This window comes from Bos javanicus, chromosome 23 (genome assembly GCF_032452875.1).
Source record: "Bos javanicus breed banteng chromosome 23, ARS-OSU_banteng_1.0, whole genome shotgun sequence".
NCBI lineage: Eukaryota > Metazoa > Chordata > Mammalia > Artiodactyla > Bovidae > Bos > Bos javanicus.
The window spans coordinates 33,381,975-33,403,856 of NC_083890.1; the positions used below are offsets into that span (position 1 = coordinate 33,381,975).

Here is a 21,882-nt window from a genome sequence, read left to right on the forward strand (position 1 = left end):
TTTTAAAAAGTGGGGGAAAGGAGCCACTGTTAACAGTCCCTGGGCCATCCGAAATAAAGCGCTCTTAACAGCCATACAAATGCACCCTCTTCTCTGTCACTGCAAAAATCTGCCATACTTTAGTTCACTCCATATTTGGACACTTTCTAATTATTCTTACAGCTCCTAGTGATTATTTTTTCTTTTTTAGGAGGTATACTAGTTTCCTAGGGCTGCCATAACAAATCACCACCAACTAGATGGTGTAAAACAGCGTACATTTATTCCCTCACAGTTCTGGAAGTCTGAAATCAAGGTGTGGGGAAGGGCATGCTTTCTCTGATCTCTAGGGAAGAAGCCTTTCTTTTTTTCTTCCTTTGAAGGTGACCTATTTTCCCTCATCTCTGAGTGCTTTCTGCATCTTCTCTTTTCCTTAGTACATCTAATGTTATCTTGCTTATCTTTCAGTATACCTTTTCAGTCTGAAGATTCATGGCTATCATTGCTTTGGCACATTTTCTTCAATGATTTCTATGGCAACTTCTATGGTTCACTTTCTCTGAGCTTTCTTTCTGGAACTCCCATTGGTTAGATCTTGGATCAATATTGGACTTCTACTTCTTCATTTTTCACTTTATTTTTTGTCTTTTTTTTTTTTTTTCTAATGACATTTCTTTCTAGAAAACTTTTCAGTTCGGCAGCATATTTTTAATTTCCAAGTCATTGTTCTTGACTTTCTTGTTTTCCATTGGTTTCTTATTTATAGCACCCTGTTTTTTTTTACATTAGGTATTCATTGTCATCTAGAATACCTCTGAGAATATTAATTGGAGGTTTGAAAAAAACAATCTTCTCCTGTTAACTAAATTGGTTCTTGTGAGGTCAGCTTTTATTTTTGCTTAGTTAGTTTTTTTTTTAAATCCTAGTTTATGCAGCTAATTTCCCTTGTGTGTCCAGTGATGTGGGGTGCTTTTGTAAAAATATTTGAAAAAGAGGAAATAGGCTGACTTTTTTTCTCTACTTTTATATATCAGGCTGTTAGTTAATTGCCCAGAAAACAGAAGAGATTAACAGGAAGTTCTGTGTTCATGAGCACAGCTTGCTAACCAGTTACAAGGAAAGGATAAGGAAGGAGCCAGAGACAGCAGGGTTTACTTGGTGTCTGCTACTCACCTTAGCATTAGTTCATCAGTATTTACACATATTTCTGTTTATTGTCTTGTTCTCATTTCTCTTAGCTTTTATAGCTTTATTCACTTAAAAAATTCTTTACTGGTCTTTCAAATTGTGTTTTATAAGGGAGGGGAGACAAAATGTGCTCAGGCTGCTATTTTGAACCAAAGCATGTATCTACTGGGGCTTCCTTGATAGCTCGGTTGGTAAAGAATCTGCCTGCAATGCAGGAGACCCCAATTTGATTCCTAGGTCAGGAAGATCTCCTGGAGAAGGGACAGGCTACCCACTCCAGTATTCTTGGGCTTCCCTTGTGGCTCAGCTGGCACAGAATCCGCCTACAATGCAGGAGACCTGGGTTTGATCCCTGGGTTGGGAAGATCCCCTGGAGAAGGAATAGGCTACCCACTCCAGTATTCTGGCCTGGAGAATTCCATGCTCTGTATAGTCCATGGGGTCGCAAAGAGTCAGACATGATTGAGTGACTTTCACATCTATCTTTTAAAAATTATTTCCTTCTCTTTCTAAGTGGGCATCTTCCATTATATTTAGGTCAATATCCTTACTGTCTCACGGATACACCAATCTAGTATCAACCTTCATGCCCTCAGTTGTGTTTCTTTTCCAGAAACTTCCTTCTTCTCATCCCTCTCTTCTCCCATCTAAGCCTAATGAAATTCCTCCCCATTTTGAAGCTAATTTGAGTACACTTCCTCCATGAATCCCATCTGTTTAATCCAGCTTTCACGTACCCCCACCCCCTCATCTTTCTATTATCCAACTCTGTACCTGTCACTCACAATTCAGCTTTAACTCTAAGTATAAACAAACAGAAGGGGGCTCAGTAATACTTTTGGTTAAAACCTGTAGGCATAAAGCATGAGAAGTGGAAAAGAAAGAGCAAAGTTAGGATAGAGAAAGAAAGAAACTGGGGGAGGAAGAAGAGGTTAAACAATAAAGAAAACCTGTGGTGCAGTATAGGTACTTTCTAACTTATTCCCCTGGTTCTTAACTGTGTTCCCAAAATAAGGATAATGATGGTTACCTGGTCAAATCTTATTTTCCAAACTTGTAACTCACTTTAGGCCTTCAGTAAATATTCAACTATTAGGCCGCAAATAAGTACCAGCCTCCACAGATTCGAGCCTACGTGAAATTAAGGTAAGAGGTAGCTCAGACGATAAAGAATCTACCTGCAATGCGGGAGGCCTGGGTTTGATCCCTGGGTGGGGAAGATTGCCTGGAGAAGAGAATGACTACTCACTCCAATATTCTTGCCGGAGAATTCCATAGACAGAGGAGAAGGGCTGTAATCCATTGGGCAGCAGAGTCAGATATGACTGAGTAACTAATTCTTTCTTTTCAGGGGAGAAATTAACTATTTTCTTATGCTCCTCTCCACCCCCTGAAAAGGCCTCAAAACGAATAGAATTTCTCCTTTCTATATCATTTCTGTTTAAAAATTATGTAAACATGACACTCTTGTGGATGCGAGAGTTGTATGTACCAAAGTGGGTGTTGTGAATAAACCCTACTGAACTGTGGAATTTTATTGCCCCATATTATCAGTTAGCTTAGATGGTACACCTGTAATGTCGAAATCTGGAGACAGACCCATGGTGTGCTGCTTTTAGGATCACACTGGAGAGCTTCAGAACTAGATCTCTAGGCATGGACTGACTTAAGTCTAAACTGGTTCTATATAGATGCTTATCATGCATATTAAACTATCAGTCATACAAATGACCCATACACAATGAAGGCCCATGTCTGATAGACTTAACAGCATTGATGAAGGAAGACAAAATATTTGAGAATTCCTGAAACAGGTAGTATGCTTTCCAGCCATGATTGTAGTTATAGAGAAAACCAAGCCAGAAGTGTTTCCTTCCTCCAGGACACATTGTTGCTGTTTCTTGGTCCATCTCAGGGAGACCTAACACAGACCCACAGCACACAGTGTCTGAGGATTTGTTCAGCTTGTGACCAGGTGCCTCCAATTCTATTTCATGGTACCGGAAACGAAAAACTTCATTTTTTTTACCTCAACATCTGCTCCATCTTATTTTTTTCATGATTATAATCAGTTCAGTTCAGTTCAGTCACTCAGTCGTGTCCAGCTCTTTGTGACCCCACAGACCACAGCACGCCAGGCCTCCTTGTCCATCACCAACTCCCGGAGTTTACTCAAACTCATGTCTATTGAGTTGGTGATGCCATCCAGCCTTCTCATCCTCTGTCGTCCCCTTCTCCTCCTGCCCCCAATCCCTCCCAGCATCAGGGTCTTTTCCAATGAGTCAGCTCTTCGAATCAGGTGGCCAAAGTATTGGAGTTTCAGCTTCAACATCAGTCCTTCCAGTGAACACTCAGGACTGCTCTCCTTTAGGATGGACTGGTTGGATCTCCTTGCAGTCCAAGGGACTCTTAAAAGAGTCTTCTCCAACACCACAGTTCAAAAGCATCAATTCTTTGGCGCTCAGCTTTCTTTATAGTCCAACTCTCACATCCATACATGACTACTGGAAAAACCATAGCCTTGACTAGACGGTCTTTTGTTGGCAAAGTAATGTCTCTGCTTTTTAGTATGCTGTCTAGATTGGTCATAACTTTTCTTCCAAGGAGTAACTTTTTAATTTCATGGTGAAATGAAATTAAAGTAAGTAGTGGTTGGGCTCACTCCTTGGAAGGAAACGATTATCATAGTAGTATAAAAAAATTTCAGTGGTTTCATAGTTAGGACACCAAAAGCACAAGTAGCAAAATTGAAACCAGATAAAATGGATTTCAACAAAATTTAAAACTTCTGTGTTTCAAAGACCATCATCAAGAAAGGGAAAACCCACAACCTGTAGAATGGGAGCAAATATTGGCAAATTATATATCTGATAAGGGACTTGTAGCTAGAATAAAGAACTCCTGCTGCTGCTGCTGCTGCTGAGTCGATTCAGTCGTGTCCGACTGTGTGTGACCCCAGAGACGGCAGCCCACCAGGCTCCTCTGTCCCTGGGATTCTCCAGGCAAGAACACTGGAGTGGGTTGCCATTTCCTTCTCCAATGCATGAAAGTGAAAAGAACTCCTACATCTCAATAATAAAAAGATAAGAAACCCAACTCCCAAAATGGACAAAATCTCTGATTAGAAATTTCTCCAAAGGAGACAGAAGAATGGTCAAAAAGATGTTCAACACCATTGATCGTTGCTGCTGCTGCTATGTCGCTTCAGTCGTGTCCCGACTCTGTGTGACCCCATAGATGGAAGCCCATCAGGCTCCCCTGTCCCTGGGATTCTCCAGCCAAGAACAGTGGAGTGGGTTGACATTTCCTTCTCCAATGCATGAAAGTGAAAAGTGAAAGTGAAGTTGCTCAGTCGTGTCCGACTTTTAGAGACCCCATGGACGGCAGCCTACCCAGCTCCTACGTCCGTGGGATTTTCTAGGCAAGAGTACTGGAGTGGGGTGCCATTGCCTTCTCTGATGATCGTTAAGGAAAGGCAAATGGAAATCAACATTGAGATACCCACTTCACACCCAGTAGGATGACTATAATAAAAAAGACAGATAATAACAATGATGTGGTGAAATTAGAGCCCTTATACACTGCTATCCAAAATGTAAAATGGTGTCATCACTTTGTAAAAATAGTTCGGCAGTTTCTCAACTGATTAAAGTTAACATCTGCCCCTATAATTTTACCCAAGGGAACGGAAAATAAATGTCTACACAAAAACATTTACATAAATGCTCATAGCAAGATTATTCTTAATAGTCAAAAAGCAGAATAACCTAAAAGTCCCTAAACTGATGAATGGATAAACAGAATATGGAAGAGCCATACAATGGAATGTTATTAAGCAATAAAAAAAAGTACTGAGACATGCTACAACATGGATGAACCTTGAAAACATTAGGCCAAGTAAAGAAGCCAGTCAAGGACCATGTATTGTATGATTCCATTTATATGAAATTTCCAAAACAGGAAAAGCTATGGAGACAGAACATAGAGTAGTGGTTGGGCTGGAAGAGGAAGGAGCCGAGTGACTGCTACTGGGTATGGGGTTTTTTGTTTGAGTGATGAAAATGTTAGAAATTTCTGGTGATGGCTGTACAATTCTGTGAATATAGTGAAATCAATTGAAATGTATAGTTTAAGTCAGTACATTTTGTGGTATGTGAATTATATTTCAAATAAAGCTGTTATAAAAAAAAAAAAACTCTTCTAAGGAGCTGATCTTCTAAGGAGCTTTATTTTTGGGGGCTCCAAAATCACTGCAGATGGTGATTGCAGCCATGAAATTAAAAGATGCTTACTCCTTGGAAGGAAAGTTATGACCAACCTAGATAGTATATTCAAAAGCAGAGACATTACTTTGCCAACAAAGGACCGTCTAGTCAAGGCTATGGTTTTTCCAGTAGTCATGTATGGATGTGAGAGTTGGACTATAAAGAAAGCTGAGTGCGAAGAATTGATGCTTTTGAACTGTGGTGTTGCAGAAGACTCTTAAGAGTCCCTTGGACTGCAAGGAGATCCAACCAGTCCATTCTGAAGGAGATCAGTCCTAGGTGTTCTTTGGAAGGACTGATGCTAAAGCTGAAACTCCAGTACTTTGGCCACCTCATGGGAAGAGTTGACTCATTGGAAAAGATTCTGATGCTGGGAGGGATTGGGGGCAGGAGGAGAAGGGGACGACAGAGGATGAGATGGCTGGATGGCATCACCAACTCAATGGACTTGAGTTTGAATAAACTCCAGGAGTTGGTGATGGACAGCAAAGCCTGGTGTGCTGCACTTCATGGGGTCGCAAAGAGTCAGACAGGAGAAGGAGCTGATCATGGATACAAATCAAGCCCAGATCAAGAAGACATGAACCTTTGCTATTTTTAAAATGTCTTTCTTTAAAACCAGTGTCCTAAACTACCTGAAATCCTGTTTTATCCTTGTGAGTTTTCTGTAGTTATTACTACAGAAAAATTGTGAAAATCAATTGTGAAAATCAAAAAAATTGTGATTGTGAAAATCAATCAGGGAAGCACTAGCAAAATGCTGTATTTATTGTTAAGGCTTCTCTAGTAGCTCAGACGGTAAAGAGTCTGCCTACAATGCAGGAGACCCGGGTTTGGTCCCTGGGTCAGGAAGATTACCTGGAGAAGGAAATGGCAACCCACTCCAGTATTCTTGCCTCAAAAATCACATGGATTGACAGCCTGGTGGGCAACACCCCATGGGGTCGCGAAGAGTCCAACATGACTGATCGACTAAAACACACAGTAATAATTTGGAAATCCAGAAATATCATCTTTTAGTTGCAATTTATTTTGAAGGGTGGGTATAATTAATCTTTTGGTTCATGGGTTAAAACGGGGGGGGGGGAGTCATTACAGGTAATCTATTTTGATTTTACCAAGTGAAGAGCAATAATTTGGGGAGCCAACAGAGTTCTAAAATTTCATCACAGAGTAGTGCATAAAAGAGTATTTTGCTTTTGCTTTCATTGAATGTTGACCTTTGCGGATTTCTTATATAGCTTCGTTTTATAGGTACATTAGAGCTCTGAAAAATGGGACTAATTGCTCTTTGGAGCCAAAGACGTGTGATTCGAAGACGTGTGGGTCCGTCCAACACATACGCTCTTCATATTTTGCGGAACCACCTAAGGGACAGGTCCCAGGGTCTAAGGTCCTGAGTGGCGAACTGTCATAGAAATTGTGTTCTCCAAGTAGGGTTAAAATGATGCACGGGGCAGGTTCCGCAGTTTTCCTCCTAAGCCACAAGAGCAACGCTCCAACGGCGTCTTTGACCTTCTTCGGAGCTTGAGGACCCTCCCCCTCCCTTCTCTGCGCACGTGGAAAGGTGAAAAAAACAGACAGCCACGTGAGACCAACATAAGCCATTTTCGGCGGCTTAGCCGTTTCAAGTCCAGGTATTGGAAACGAACGCTCAGCTGCAGGAAACCGCGGGGCAGACCCACAAAAAGCCTGCCAATCAGTGGTTGAGAAACAAAACCGCGACGAACTGAAATGAGCGTCTCCACCTCCCCTCGGCACAAACACTTCCCTTTTCCTCCTCCACCCCGCCCCACCTTCGCATTCTCTCCGCCCACCGGCTCCGCCTCTCCCGCGCCCCAGTAGAGTCATAGGGAGCACGAAATGAGGGCAGGGCGATTCCATCCGGGTGCTCCGTCGGGGAGGGCGTAAGGGCGTGGTTTTATGACGACTGAGGGGGCGGGGCGAGGAGCCCGCTCGAGAGCCGGGCCCTCCTGACAGAAAGGGCGGAGGGAGATTGGGTCGGCCCTTTCACGCCCCATAGAAACTGCATTCTGGACAAGAGGGGGAGATGTCTAGTCTCAAACTCCTCTTTTGAGGCAGGAGTGTTAACCAAGAAGCTTCAGCTCGGAGAGTCACCCATTTCAAAGCTTGCGTACACCCTTTGCCCCTGCTCTTTCTTTCTCCCTCCTTGAGAACCATGTAAACCTTCCCCCCAGCCCGTTTTCTCTCCCCCTTCGCCCCTGCGCAGATGGTGGCGGCCCGCGCGGTGCGCAGCCGCAGAGCGTTCGGGGCGGTGCCGGTGAGGGGCGGGTGACGCAGCGGCCGTCGCTGCCATTTTAAGTTGTTTGTTCTCGCTTCTCGTCTCAAACGCGACTCTGCCCCGGACCTGGGAGGCGCCGCGGCCGCCGCTGTCGCTTCCGCAGCCACCGGTGGGGGGGAAACCAGGCTGTGCCACCGCGGACGCTCACCCTCCGCTTCGGCTTCTCCCCCCTCCGGGTCTCCTCGACCTTCTTTCCGAGAGCCGGAACTCGATCCGTGCGGAGAAGAAAGACTCCAGAGCAGATGCTTGAACTGAAATAACTTTTTATTTTGGGGGGTTTTCTTCGCTGACAGACCCCCTTTAGCGCAGGGCTCCCCTCCCCTTCCTCTCATCCCTCTCCGCCGCCAGTACAAATCCAACCCCCCCTCCCCCTTCCTCCTCGTTTTTCCTCCTCTCTTTTTCTCTCGCCGTCGCCGCCGTCCCCGCGTTCTTCCCGTCCGCCGCCGCCCGGGGCGCCGAGCCAGACTATGGGTCCCAGGTGGGGGCTGAGCGGCGGCAGCAGCGCGGGCGGCCCGGTCACAGTGCGCACTGCAGCGGGGATGGAGGGGTTCAGTTGGCTGGTGGTTTTCTCTTGACATGGCTCCTGCCCGTGCTGCGAGCAGCGCCCCCACCGCCGCCGCCACCGCTCCGCCCGCAGGCTGCGGCTAGAGGGCCCGAACCCCGCCCGAGAGTCGGTCCGCCAGTCCCGGTCTCCGCGGGGACAGGGAGGGGACTTCCCCGTCACCCACCCCGCCCCAGCCGCCTCCAGTCCATCCCCCCCTGTTCCTTCGGGAAGCCAACTAACGACCCCGCCCTAAACCATCCAAACTCGGGAAACATGGTCTGTTCAACGTGAGAGCTGAATCCGGAATCCGGGAACTTAGTTTTTCTTTTTTTCTTTTTTCTTTTCTTGGGTGGGGTGGGGTGGGCATACTTTAAAAAGTAATTAATATTAACGCAATTATTTTCTTTTCTTCCCATTGATCCTTCCCCTTTACCCTCTCCCGCCTCCTCTACCTGGGCGGGGATTGTTTCCACGATGAAATGAGTGAAAACCCGAGTGATCCAGTGTCTCCCGTGGTGCGAGTGAGTCGCTGCCGCTGAAGGCAAAGGGTGGGGGTGGGACCTCCGGGGGGTGGAAGGCAGGTGGTCCCCGGGCACTGCCTGGGCTTTGGGAGAAAGAACCCGCCACCTTTGCCTCAGCAATGCTTACAAGAAGATAAGTCTCACTCCCCACGATCTTGCACGCGGGCAGATTCATAGGGAACGGTCCCTCGGGGAATGTAGGACTCATTGCAGGACTTGGGGTGTTGGGATCCCGGGCATTAATCAGGTCTAACCACAGAGCCGGAATCATTATTATATCGTGTTATATATACCCCCTTTTCTTCTGCCATCATGATTCTCCTTGGCAGCAGCATTAGCAGCCGCCTGATGGTGAAAATGTGGGTGATGGGGAAATTGGTAATGACTCCGCTGTTTTTTCTTATGGCTCCTTTGGGCAACAGCTGCCCGCCCCCGGTATACACTGTAGTTGATTGCAGGGAAACCCTGAACCTCTCCCCTTCTTTCTCTACCGATTTTGCACTTTTCTCTTTGCTCACCACCAAGTGTAATCAATAACACGCACTGATAATACATAGCAATAGTGAAATCTGAAATAACTAAGAATTAATTAGGTACTACAGCCATGAATCTGGCTGGGTAAAGTTCAATTGGATATTTCAGTTTCATTCACCTACCCTGTTTGGTTTTGGGGGGAGGTTATTTTGGTGGCTTTTTTTTTTTTTTTTTTTCCTTTTTGATATTTGGAAAGTAAGGATCACAGTCCCCCTCATTTCTTTTCATTATTCCTTTTCTAAAAAGAGGGAAAAAAAGATCCGGATGGATTTTAAGGATTGGACTGGTGTCAACTGTGTTTCATTGCACACCTAAATCCTACTAATAGGTTTATCCGTTCCCCCACCTTTATTTTGGCAGTTAAGCCAAATGTGTTTTCCAAAAAGTTAGTTCAAGTATTTTCTCTTTCCTTCCTTCCTTCCCTTCCTTTTCCCCATCTGACCCCAAACCATTCTTGTCCAAACATGACTGGACAGCAGCTTTTGTTTCTTGACCCTGTAATATGACAGTCTCCTAATATTGCCAGAAGGTGCAGTTTTTGGGTTGCAGTCGTGATTTTAGCTATACAATCATATTAGCAGGAAAAAAAATGACTTGTTTCTGTTGTACTTGAGTCTTAAGAAAAAGTGCCCATAGTTTAGTGACAATTTCCAAAGGCTTTAGTACCACCTGTATTTCAAAATGGGGGACCCAAACTCCCGGAAGAAACAAGCTCTGAACAGACTACGTGCTCAGCTTAGAAAGAAAAAAGAATCTCTAGCTGACCAGTTTGACTTCAAGATGTATATTGCCTTTGTATTCAAGGAGAAGGTAATTTAAAGTTCTTAATGTGATTTAGCACAAGGTTTTTTGTAAGTGTATATTACATGGTTAGGGTTAAAGAGTGGTGAACAAAAGTCTCCATTTGTGTGCTTTAACTTTGGCACTTTAACTTTAACCTCAGTCAAAGGAGTTAGGGTGTAACCATGAATGAAAGGCTTGTGTGCTCATTGGTTTGGAAATAACGTAATTCTAAAGCTGAGTATCAGGATCCACTTTTAGTTAACATGGGGTGAGTAGCATTGTAAAACTCGCATTTTTGTTTTATAATAAATTTTATTTACGTGGAGTTATATAGAGAACTTGGTTACTGAATTTAAAGATTAGGTATATAGAATGTTTGAAAGTAGTAATTGAAATCAAAATGTTTACTTGCTGAAAGCTTTCTGGTCAAGCTACATGCTGTAGTTTACCTTTTCTCACAGTACATTTAGTGAAATAGAATGCACTTTTATTTTTAGGAGCAGTTAATTACTGTAACGGTTAATTTGTCTTTAGAAGTACAGCATGACCAAAAGAAGTGTACAGTTTTTTTGGTGTTAGAATTAATCCCACAGTAAAACAGCAAATAATGAGTTGTGAGTAGTCACGGAAAACATGATAAAAACTTCTGGCAACTTAAAATAATGGACAGTTTCTTAGATAATCAATTTCTATTAAACATGAGGTTAGGTTTTGAATATTAAGGAAACACTGCTTTGATTTTGTGCTTAAGTTGTGAGCTAATTTCACATCAAAAACACCATCTTGGCATGGTATATCTTTAATTTGAAAGTTTCTCACGTATTTATTCCCAGTATTAAAGTTATTAGTATTTAAGAACTCTTGTAGCTGCTAGGTATAGCATAAAAAGTGGTTTCGAAAGTGGTTTGTTTTGAAATGATTGTCTCAAGATTGAATATCACAGATTTGCTTTTTTCTTTTTTCGTTAATTGCAGAATTGATAAAGACTAGATTTTAATAGACACTATTACAATGTAGGTTCACTAGAAACATGAGATAAAAATAGACTAGATCTCTGAATTTAATTTATCAGATGCTGAAAATTATATCATCTAGCTCTTCTCACACCTATGGAAATCTTTGACTGGACCAGTATCCAGACAGTTGTCTTGAGCAGTTCATGAATTTTATAACCTAAATTGATGAGTTCTTGATCTTAACTAAGTTTGAAGGTTTGGTGGACATTTTTTCCTTTCCTTTTGAATATTGACATTTGTAGTTACATAATACCCAGAAGGGATAATGGAAATTGACCCTAGAGCCTTGATTTTAAGCTGCTGAGAGTTTGATTTTGCTGTACGTAGAACCAGTTAAGTGAACTTGGATCAGGAGTAAATCACTGTTTTGTTTTTTTAACCACATGGGTGTCTGGTGTTTGTTTCTCATTGTTTAAGGAATACTGTGCAAAACAAGTTCTTGGTATGGTTACCGTAATGCTAAAAAAACGCAGTTAAACATTCTGATAATAGCCTGTTTGTGTGTGGTTGGGAAGTAAGGGGGTTGAGGGAAGAACAGAGGGATCCACCTAGTTTGAAAATCTGTTTTCTGTATGGAAATGGCTTCAGTTAAGAATTTTGCTGTGTTAGAATAATGCTACAAAACATTGTATTATGAACTCTGGGTGTTAAGAGACAATGTGCTACCAGTAGGTTAATACACTTTTTTTTTTTCCTTTTAGAAGAAAAAATCAGCACTTTTTGAAGTGTCTGAGGTTATACCAGTTATGACAAATAATTATGAAGAAAATATCCTGAAAGGGGTGCGAGATTCCAGTTATTCTTTGGAAAGTTCCATAGAGCTTTTACAGAAAGATGTGGTGCAGCTCCATGCTCCTCGATACCAGTCTATGAGAAGGGTGAGTTCTGTTTTTAGGTCTTGATTGGGTAGGCTTTTGTGAGTTAAACTTGCCTTTTTTTTTTTTTCCCTCCTGAGAATGGGTAGTGAACGGTGATCGTAAGTCTCTTTAAAAACGGAATTTAAATAAAGCCATGTTTAACTTTTTTAGGCATTACTCTGTTGGTAATGGTGTACATTGTTGTGATTCATGTATGATATTACTTTTGTAATATGTATGATATACATATTCATGTATGAGATTTCCTTTTTCAGGGGAGAATAAAATATCTTGCCCCTTGTAAATAAGGAACTTTTGAGGCGGTTTGTCTAAACTTCTCCAGCTCATTGAAAGTTACTGTGGGCAAAGTAACTTGAACAAGAGGGCCCCATCATTAGTATGCTTGGGGGGCAGCTGGAGCTAACCATGTAATGGTCTGGAAGAGGTTAATTGGCCTCAATAATTGGCATATGATAAAAATTGCATTTCACCTGTAATAAGGTGAGTTAGAAGTTCCAGGACACCTTTTATTAATTAGGGTCTGATTTTAAGAGTGGAAATAATGGTACAAGAACTTAAAAGACAAAAAATGAGAGGTTCAGTTGGCAGTTTTCACTGTGCACTGATGAGTTTAGATCTCAATATGATGAATATTGGACTGATTGACTATATGTGAACTCTAAAAAATAAAAATTAAGATTAGGTCATAAACTATTCAGATTGTATACAGTCCTATTACTGTCACCTCTTAAAAGACATAATATGTGGTAGACCCTTAACATGGATTTGCAGCAACTGTCAGGGCCCACTTATAAGTGGGTTTTTTAAAATAAATAATTTACAGTACTACTCAGTGTACAGTTGGTTGAATCCACAGGTAAAGAACTACAGATATGGGGGGCTGGCTATAAAGTTACACGCACAGTTTTCGACTCTGATCGGTGTCTCTCCTGCCCAGGTTGTTAAACGGTCAGCTGTATAGTGGACCTTTTGCACTTGAAAATGTTTTTGTAGTCAGACCCTGTAATTTGCGATATTGCTTGTTATGGCTTTGTTTATTTGAAAGTAATGTTTTTTGTGTGTGTGGCATTTTACAGGATGTAATTGGCTGTACTCAGGAGATGGATTTCATTCTTTGGCCTCGGAATGATATTGAAAAAATTGTCTGTCTCCTCTTCTCTAGGTGGAAGGAATCTGATGAGCCTTTTAGGCCTGTTCAGGTATTTTATTCTAAAATAAGTGTGGTGAACACATAAATAAGTTGAAAACTCAGAGAATAGGGTCCAATTTAAGAAATTCCTTAGGAATATGCTTTCTGATAGGTTCTCCTTCACAAGTCCCTCCTGGCCTTTCGACTGTTGTAAGAATGGACAGCATTTGGATTATAGAATCGCATGAGATTGAGGTGGTTCTGACTACCCAGTGTGTCTTTGAAATTATGGTCAGAGCAAATGTTTTAAGGTAGACATGGCTTCCCTGGTGGCTCAGACGGTAAAGCGTCTGCCCGCAATGCGGGATACCCAGGTTCGATTCCTGGGTCGGGAAGATTGCCTGGAGAAGGAAATGGCAATCCACTCTAGCACTCTTGCCTGGAAAATCCCACGGACGGAGGAGCCTGATAGGCTACAGTCCATGGGGTTGCAAAGAGTCGGACACGACTAAGCAACTTCACTTTCACTTTCTTTGTTTATAGTGGGGCCCATAGATAAACTTTAGGAAATCTCTTCCCCTCCACCACACTCGCTTCTAAAATACTTTGTATTTAACTCTGGTTCTTAAAGGAATCTCATCTAAGAAATGAATGAAGAAACCCTTTCCTAGGAGTTGATTTGCATATAAAGCTTCATAGGAGAAAAGAATTTAGTAGTGGTTCTTAACTAACTTTCCTTGACATTTGGCTGTGTTTGACTTGTCATTTAATGTGCTTGACAATTTCTAATGTTTTATTTAAGGGAATTTATCTGTGTGTTGATGTAATTTGTCTGTGTGTGCATGGTTGTAAGTACAAGATCCACCAAAATGTTAATTGTGGTTAGTTTTAGGTCAGATATAGGTAACTTTTCTTTTTTTACTTAAATATATTTATGTTTAATAAATTTCTATGAACATACTTAGCAATCAGACAAACTAAGAAGTAATTAACGTTTATTTAAAGACTAAGTATACCAAGCTAAATTTTACAAGGCTAATTTTGAACTGATTGCTTAGGACAGTGAAAATTGTCATTGAAAAAATTTTGCTTTTATCCAGTCTAACGAAATGTCTTTATAGTGCTTTTGGGTGTAATAGACTAATTGGTATCCTCCTTCTGTCCCCATGGTGATGTTGCTACACATTAGCTCAAATAAGTTGTCATTTTTCTAAGGTTCATTTGCCGATAGGCTAGAGGTGAACGTCCTCTGTTTGCGTTGTTTTAATTGATGACATCTGACTAAGATGAATGTGCTGGAGAATTTAAGCTGAATATAGAAGACAGAAATGGAAAAGGCATGTTATCAGGGCAGGTCTTACACCTTAATGGTGCTGCTCTCCAGAGCCCTGTTAGGTTTTTGTTTTTGTTTTTTTCAGTTCAGAATTTCCCATTTGAAAAACTTAGATCTGCTTATCGCAGTACGTTTAATTTCTAGTACCCTGTCTTTCTCTCAGACCTTGTTTTAAAAAAATAGTTGTATTAAAATGGTCTTCTCAAGTGTTACTTTTCTTTAAAATCATGGCTGTTATGTTGAGTGTTGACTGCTAGGCTGTCTTTCAAATAAAATTTGATGTATGTTGAATCTCAGTCCTTAAACTAGGTAGATAGGAACCTCCTTTTGCTAAGAAACTGTCATATAGGTAAAAAAATCCAAGGTCATGCAGTTAAGTGGTAGTCAAGACTTAAGTCTAGACTGACTATAAAGCCTATGCTCTTAACTCACTACCGTGTACTGTGGAAAGTTCCCTGAATGATAAAACCTTAAATTATGGACTGAATATAAGCAGTAGGATATAGGATTATCTAGGATTTAGATAATATTTTTATAATTAACAGTGTAAAAACAAACATACTTCTTTGAAGTAATTTTAATATAAATATCCTGAATGAGAAACCTTAAATAAAAATAAGAGTTTATTCTCTCAAGATAGGTGAAGGAAAGGCAAACTTTAACTCACACACCTTTTTTTCTGACTCAAAAGCATTTTAAAATCAGAATACTTCAGTAGTGAGATTTAATAGAAACCACAGTAAAGATTATTTTAAAATATTGAGTTCCACTATATTCATAGTACTGTGAAGCACAGGAAAGAACTATTAAAGTTGGTCTGGTCTACTCTTTTCTCTTCATTCCTAATGCTTTTGCTCAGGTTAGCTCTTCATCACGCTCTTAGACCATTCATTACTTTCCTTCCAGGAATTGTTTCTTACATGCTGCCTATTAGTTTTCTTTTTCATGTGGACCATTCTTCCCAAAACTCTGGGAACTCTATTCAAGCAGGATAGAATTGATTTGCCACAGAAACACACGCAAAGCCTTTTTCAGTCTCACTTAAATTTCTTGTCAGTGTGGTATCTACTGGCCTCTTCCATCCACCTTGATATATGCCATAGTGAAACACTTGAAGCTGTCTTTTTTGAGCATCGTCTTGATTTTGACACACTTGTGTTTGTGTAGGTTGTTTCCTAGAATGGCATTTTCCAAATTGCTTACCATTTTTATTTTCCCCAGGGAAAATTACTGTCATCTTTCAAGGCCCAATCCAAAATCATCTGCTAATACTGCCCTCATTGTCTACTGTTAAGTTATTCTTTCTTCTCATGGTGCTTTTAACAGTAAGAACCCATTTTAAGATTTTTTTTTTTTTTTACAAATAACCACATCGTATTCTGGGAAAGGTTTGAAGTAAGTTAGGATTTACGTTTTTATGTTGCTTTTCCTCTTCAGCGTATGTGAGTCCCTTAAGAATGAGATTATCTTATTTATATTTGTCACTATCTAATAACATGCTTTTCGTATTGAGTTCAATAACTATTTGAATTGTGCAAAAGTATAATTCAATATTTTATGTAGAGTCATGTGTAGGGGATACCATATTTTATGTTATAGCTTATGAGAAAAACTGCTGGGTAGTAAAACCCTAGACGGCAAGGTCTGACTTTTTTTCCATGTTAGTATTTTCTACTGTCTTTGACATAATGGGAGAATAAAGATTGTTTGAACCAAATGGGCTAATAATCATTTTTACAATTCACTATTCTAAAATATCAGATTGTGTAAGGTTTCCAGGTTTCTTGAATTCCCTGTTAGCCTGGTCTTTTCACCTGTCGTTTGGCTTCTCCATAGACATTTTGTTGGATAATCTTCCTCATGTTAAAAAATCAAAAAAATGTTATGAGTGACTTGATAACTGTTTTTCATAATGTAAAAAACTTTACTAATATGAAAAAAATGTGTATAAAAACATTTTTTTTTTAAATTTGAGGGGTTCCTGTATCCTTAGATACTTACCTTTGTGAGGCCTGGAAGTATATTTCAGGTGTGGGTTTTATGTTTCATTTACTCCTCTTAACTGATGGGTTAGAGCCCTTTTATTTTATAGGTGAGGAAGTTGAAATTTAGAAAAGTTAAGGGATTTGCACAGGTCACGTAAGTAGTGAGGTGTGCACCTGGGATTGGAATATAAATAGATTTCTTTCCAAGAGCCATCTGTAGCATTCTTTGTTATATAAGAGAAAGATGGATGGTGTTATTGGACTAAGTACTAAAGTAGGAGTCTTGAGCTGAGTAGGTCTGAACATCTCATTTAATGATATTTGGCTTAAAAGGAGTATTAAAATTTAGTCACTTCGGTATAGTTTTTCTAGAAGGTCAAATTATGAAGTGCTACGCAGTAGAATTTTCTGTGATCAAGGAAATCTTGTATATCCCAAGAGATTATTTAGAATGGTGGCCACCAGCCACCAAATGAGACTATTGATCATTTGAAATGTGGGCAGTACAATTAAAGAACTGAGTTTTCAATTCCATTTCATTAATATGAATGTAAGTAGCCTCTATTGGTTACCATATTGGAGAGCACACCTGTATGCGTGTGGGTGCAGTAGATGTTTTCGGTAGTGTAACATGCTTGCGGTTACATGTGAATGTCTTATTTCGTAGGCCAAATTTGAGTTTCATCACGGTGACTATGAAAAACAGTTTCTGCATGTACTGAGCCGAAAGGACAAGACTGGAATTGTTGTCAACAATCCTAACCAGTCGGTGTTTCTCTTCATTGACAGACAGCACTTGCAGGTAAACTTTTTTTTTTTTTTTTGTAAACCACACAAGGGCGCATTTTAAAAGTTTACTGGTTAGTAAATTGTTTTCTGTATGTTACTTAATTCTGATTTGCCCCTTCAGTATTGCATTATTTTTGAAGTTATTTAAAAACCAAGAAACAGATGTCCTGATCTTAACCTGGAACACTGGTTCCCAAACTGCTGCATGTTAGATCTACATGGGGAGCTTTTCTAAAAGTCATGAATTCAGTTTGCAATAATCAGAATCTGTATTTTGAATAAAATCCTCAAGAGATTGATAACACATTTATGTTTTGAGAAGTACTGGCCTAGATCTTTTAAATATCTAAAAGGATGAAAGCGTATCTGTATTTTAAAGGTCCACATGTATTTTAAATTAAGTATTTCCAATTTAAGTAGCAGTCCAAGTATTCCAAATTGATTTTTATTGGGTAAAATGTTTATTCTTATGGACCTAAGCCTAATAAATGTCATCACTTAGAATTTATAGTGGGTAATAGATACTTTGTTAATTGTTAAAAATAGCATCATTGTAATTTATTTAGCATTCATTCAACAGATAAGTGCTAAGTGTCAGATATTGTATATCAGTGAACAAGTTAGAAATTCCTGCTCTATGGGTTGGCATTTCATTGTGGGGAACCTAGAAGTAGGTAAGTAATAAATACTAAGAGAAAAGAGGGAATTACACTGTTTGGTGTGAATTCTTAGATAATGTCACCAGAGAAGGCCTCATTGAGAAGGTGATTTTAAATACTTTTTTTTTTTAAGTACAATATTAATTGCATTGTGCAGAACATTTTTGTTTTTATTTGAGCAAGTCTGTGCAAGGTACTAGAGAATTAGAATTGGGAGTCATACTGCTACCTTCAAGGAGCTGATAGGCTATTTGGGAAGATTGTACATTTTGTACCGTATAGAAAGTAATTTTATGGTGTAGTTATAAGTAAAAGAAACTGGGAGTTAAGAAAATTAATTTCACTGGAAGCATGTGATAAAACTGATAGAAAAGCATACAATTTAGGTGGGGTGTTTTTTGTTGTGGGCCTTTTTTGTTTTTAGTTTCTTATTTACCTAAGTGCTCCTGTGGTGAATATTTTTTGGTTGACTCTTTTATCCTTTTTAATTGCTTATAGTATACTTTCATTTGAGTTACTTAGAAAATACTGTAGAGCAGGATATTCAACTAGTGTCTACAGTGACCCTTGAATGACACAGGTTTCAACTGCACTCGTCCACTTATACATGACATTTTTTCAATAAATACATAACTGCTCAGTCCAGTTGGCTGAATTCATGGTTTAGTTAGCTGATGTGGAACTGTATATATGGAGGGAAGACTAAATTATACATGGAGATTTTCAACTGCATTTAGGGTCTGTGTTCCAATCCCTGTGTCTAAGTGTCATGTCATCTGTACGTAATATTTTACGCATTCATGATATAACCTTTTTCTTTTTTTGATACTTTAAGGCTATGTGGTTTATCTGTGAATCTCTTCAAATTTTCACAAATCTCAAATTTTTTCCAATATGTTTATTGAAAAAATTTACTTATGTGTGGGCCCTGAGCAGCCCAAACCCATGTTGTTTAGGGGTCAACTGTATTATGCACGAAACTCAATACTTTCTGTGTATGAGCTCATTTAATCCTCATAATAGTTTTTTGATGTATAGATCTTACTACTCCTATTTTATAGTTAAGGAAATTAAGAAATGTGATTGGAATCATCTAGCAGAGATCTCCCCTTTATGTTCTAACATAATGTATATGATAAGGGCTAGACCAAAAAAATTTTGAATGGGTGGTGGTATAGAAGCTCATGCCTAGAATTCGGATTCTAACATACACGCAGTAACTTACTGGCCATGAGACCTTGGACAAATAACTTCTGTGATCATGTTCTTTTCTATAAAAGTAGTAAATGAAAGTCCTAGGATTTAAAAGTTAAAATGAAAAAATATATGTATTGGGTTCATTTATGTACATAGGTATATAGACTGCTTCAGACATTGGCAAAGTCCACCTTCTGTTCCTTTTGCCTTTTTTTAAAGAGGTGCTATAGTGAAAAGATGCAAAACTTTGAAGGCAGTTCTGGGTTCAGACTTCATCTTCCACTTACTGCTGCTGCTGCTAAGTCACTTCAGTCGTGTCCAACTCTGTGTGACCCCATAGATGGCAGCCCACCAGGCTCCTCCGTCCCTGGGATTCTCCAGGCAAGAACACTGGAGTGGGCTGCCATTTCCTTCTCCAATGCATGAAAGTGAAAAGTAAAAGTGAAGTCACTCAGTCGTGTCCGACTCTTAGCAACCCCATGGACTTCAGCCCACCAGGCTTCTCTGTCCATGGGATTTTCCAGGCAAGAGTACTGGAGTGGGGTGCCATTGCCTTCTCCGCTTCCACTTACTAGCCATAGTTTTTTGTGACTAGCCATAGTTTTTTGTGGAAGTACCTTGCACTTGTTTATCAGAAGTTAGATGTTAAAATGGTAACTGCTTTTTAAAAATACTCGAGTGTGATTTATCTGTTAATACTTTGGCCTTGTCCTTTACCCCAGGATATGCTTAAATCTCTTAACCTATTTCTGATTTCTCTACCTCCTGCTCTCACCACATCTGCTGTCTTTCTGTATACAAATGTGATTGCAAATCTCTATTCAAATCTATCTCCATGATATGCCTTTAATCCTAATTTCTTTTAGCTAGTCTGATTTTCATAACTTTTTAAAGTCTGCATAAATTTCTGTAAACATTTAGTATCATGTTGACTCTTTTTCTGTATTTCGTGTGTCAAGGTTCTGTCCCAACTAGACCAAGTTCCCTATGAATAGGGACCATAATTTCTTGCCTTACTCTATATGCTTTGTTACTGTGTTCTTAAGTGCTTAATAAATTGTGGGAGATTTTCATGTGATAATTGGCCAGTTACGTTGAGGTCCTTCTTAAGAATGTTCTAAAAATTTTTTCCCCTTCCAGACTCCAAAAAACAAAGCTACGATCTTCAAGTTATGCAGCATCTGCCTCTACCTGCCACAGGAACAGCTTACCCACTGGGCAGTTGGCACCATTGAGGATCACCTCCATCCCTACATGCCAGAATAGAGTGCTGACCAGCAAAATGGAGAAGATCAGAGAGTGCAGCAGCAATTTTTTTTTTTTTTCTTACCACTTGATTCTTTCAGAGTTTAAAGAAAAATGGACTCATGCACAGAACACTATGCATTTTGAAACTTGTTCATCCTGGATTTTTTTTTTTTAATCATTTGTATCTCAGAACTTAAATTAGATGTCTTCTGCACAGACTGTGTGAAAGAAGATGCTTTGCATATTTGCTGTACTGCATCAGCATCTTACTAAAAATGTGAAATGAAAGGACTATTGTACACTGAAATGCTTAAATGTTTCTGAAAGCACAAGGTGATACTCATTTTTGATGGTCTTTCCATTTGTGCTGGTGTTGGCCTCTTTGACACCTGTCATCAGTATTTGGAGGGTGAGAAGTGAATGTAACAGGTATAAACGTTTTTAAAACTTATAGCTTTGCTATAATCACCGTTGTTCAGAGCAGTGTCAGATTCATTCTAATGGCCAAAAGTGGTTGTTTAAAAAAGAAAAAGAAGATACAACCATGGGAAAGAAATCTTTAAAAAGCATCTCATTGTAGGCAGTCTTGCCTCATATATTACTGGGTCATGTTTGTTTCCTGGTACTCATAAATGTATGTGTTTTATTTCCAGATCTCTTTCCCCAAGTTGCTGTTATGAAAGAGTATTCTGCCGAGTGTGCACAGTTACACACGTTAAAGCAGATCTGGAGTCTGAAGTAGCTAAACGGCTATGAAACTGAGAAATACATTCATAGCTGCAGAAACCACAATAGGTAGAGGACTTTTGGGTTTTGTTTTTTGGTTTTGAAAAGAAGAGATTTTTATTATAAAGAAAAACAATTCCAGTGAATTGTGCAGAAATACTGGTTTTTACACCATCCTAAAGGAAAACTTAGGGTTTTTTTGATGTAGAAAAGTTATTAAAGTTGGGATCTTAAATTGTGCGGGGAGGAAAAAAAACACCATTGAGTGTCAAAGTTCTAAAAGCAGAACTCATTTTGTGCAATGAACATAAGGAAAGACTATAGTTTTTTTGTTTTATTTTTCTTTAAATGAAGAAAAGCTTTGCTTAAGGGTTGCATACTTTTATTGGAGTAAATCTGAATGATCCTACTCCTTTGGAGTAAAACTTAGTGCTTACCGGTTTCCAATTGTATTTAGCTTCTGGTTGGAATTTGAATAAATGAAAACCTAAATAAAATAGGTGAAAGTTCCCTGACTATTCAGGTGAATACACAAAACTCGAAGTGGTAACTTTTCTTATAAGTCACTTGGGTACCTATTATTGAGACCTTCAGTTCAGTTCGGTTCTGTCGCTCAGTCGTGTCTGACTCTTCGCGACCCCGTGAATCTCAGCTCGCCAGGCCTCCCTGTCCATCACCAACTCCCAGAGTTCACTCAGACTCTTAGCCCATGGCTAAACCGTAAACTCAGAAGAGAAGTTGGGTTTGTAATTTCAACAGGAATGGGAATCAAAGACATTTTGTCAGCTTTTAACAGTTACCATCCT

General features: G+C 39.8%; 1 protein-coding gene across 2 annotated transcripts; it reads left to right on the plus strand.

Moving 5' to 3' along the window:
* The first annotated feature begins 8,716 nt into the window (after positions 1-8,716).
* On the plus strand, positions 8,717-21,613 carry C23H6orf62 (chromosome 23 C6orf62 homolog). 2 transcript variants are annotated; one of them, XM_061398722.1, is made up of 5 exons: positions 8,717-8,799; positions 11,834-12,010; positions 13,087-13,209; positions 17,125-17,259; positions 20,243-21,613. In XM_061398722.1, the coding sequence occupies exons 1-5, from the start codon at positions 8,758-8,760 to the stop codon at positions 20,366-20,368; spliced, it is 603 nt and encodes a 200-aa protein (XP_061254706.1). In that variant the 5' UTR covers positions 8,717-8,757; the 3' UTR covers positions 20,369-21,613. The 2 variants fall into 2 exon arrangements, with proteins under 2 accessions (XP_061254706.1, XP_061254705.1); XM_061398721.1 differs by lacking the exon at positions 8,717-8,799 and adding an exon at positions 10,009-10,143.
* The last annotated feature ends 269 nt before the right edge of the window (positions 21,614-21,882 follow it).

Coding starts and splice junctions, on each gene's coding strand:
- C23H6orf62 (XM_061398721.1), top strand. CDS start 10,015: ATGGGGGACCCAAACTCCCGGAAGAAACAAGCTCTGAACAGACTACGT. Junction 10,144..11,833: donor CCTTTGTATTCAAGGAGAAG/GTAATTTAAAGT, acceptor TTTTCCTTTTAG/AAGAAAAAATCAGCACTTTT. Junction 13,210..17,124: donor AGCCTTTTAGGCCTGTTCAG/GTATTTTATTCT, acceptor CTTATTTCGTAG/GCCAAATTTGAGTTTCATCA.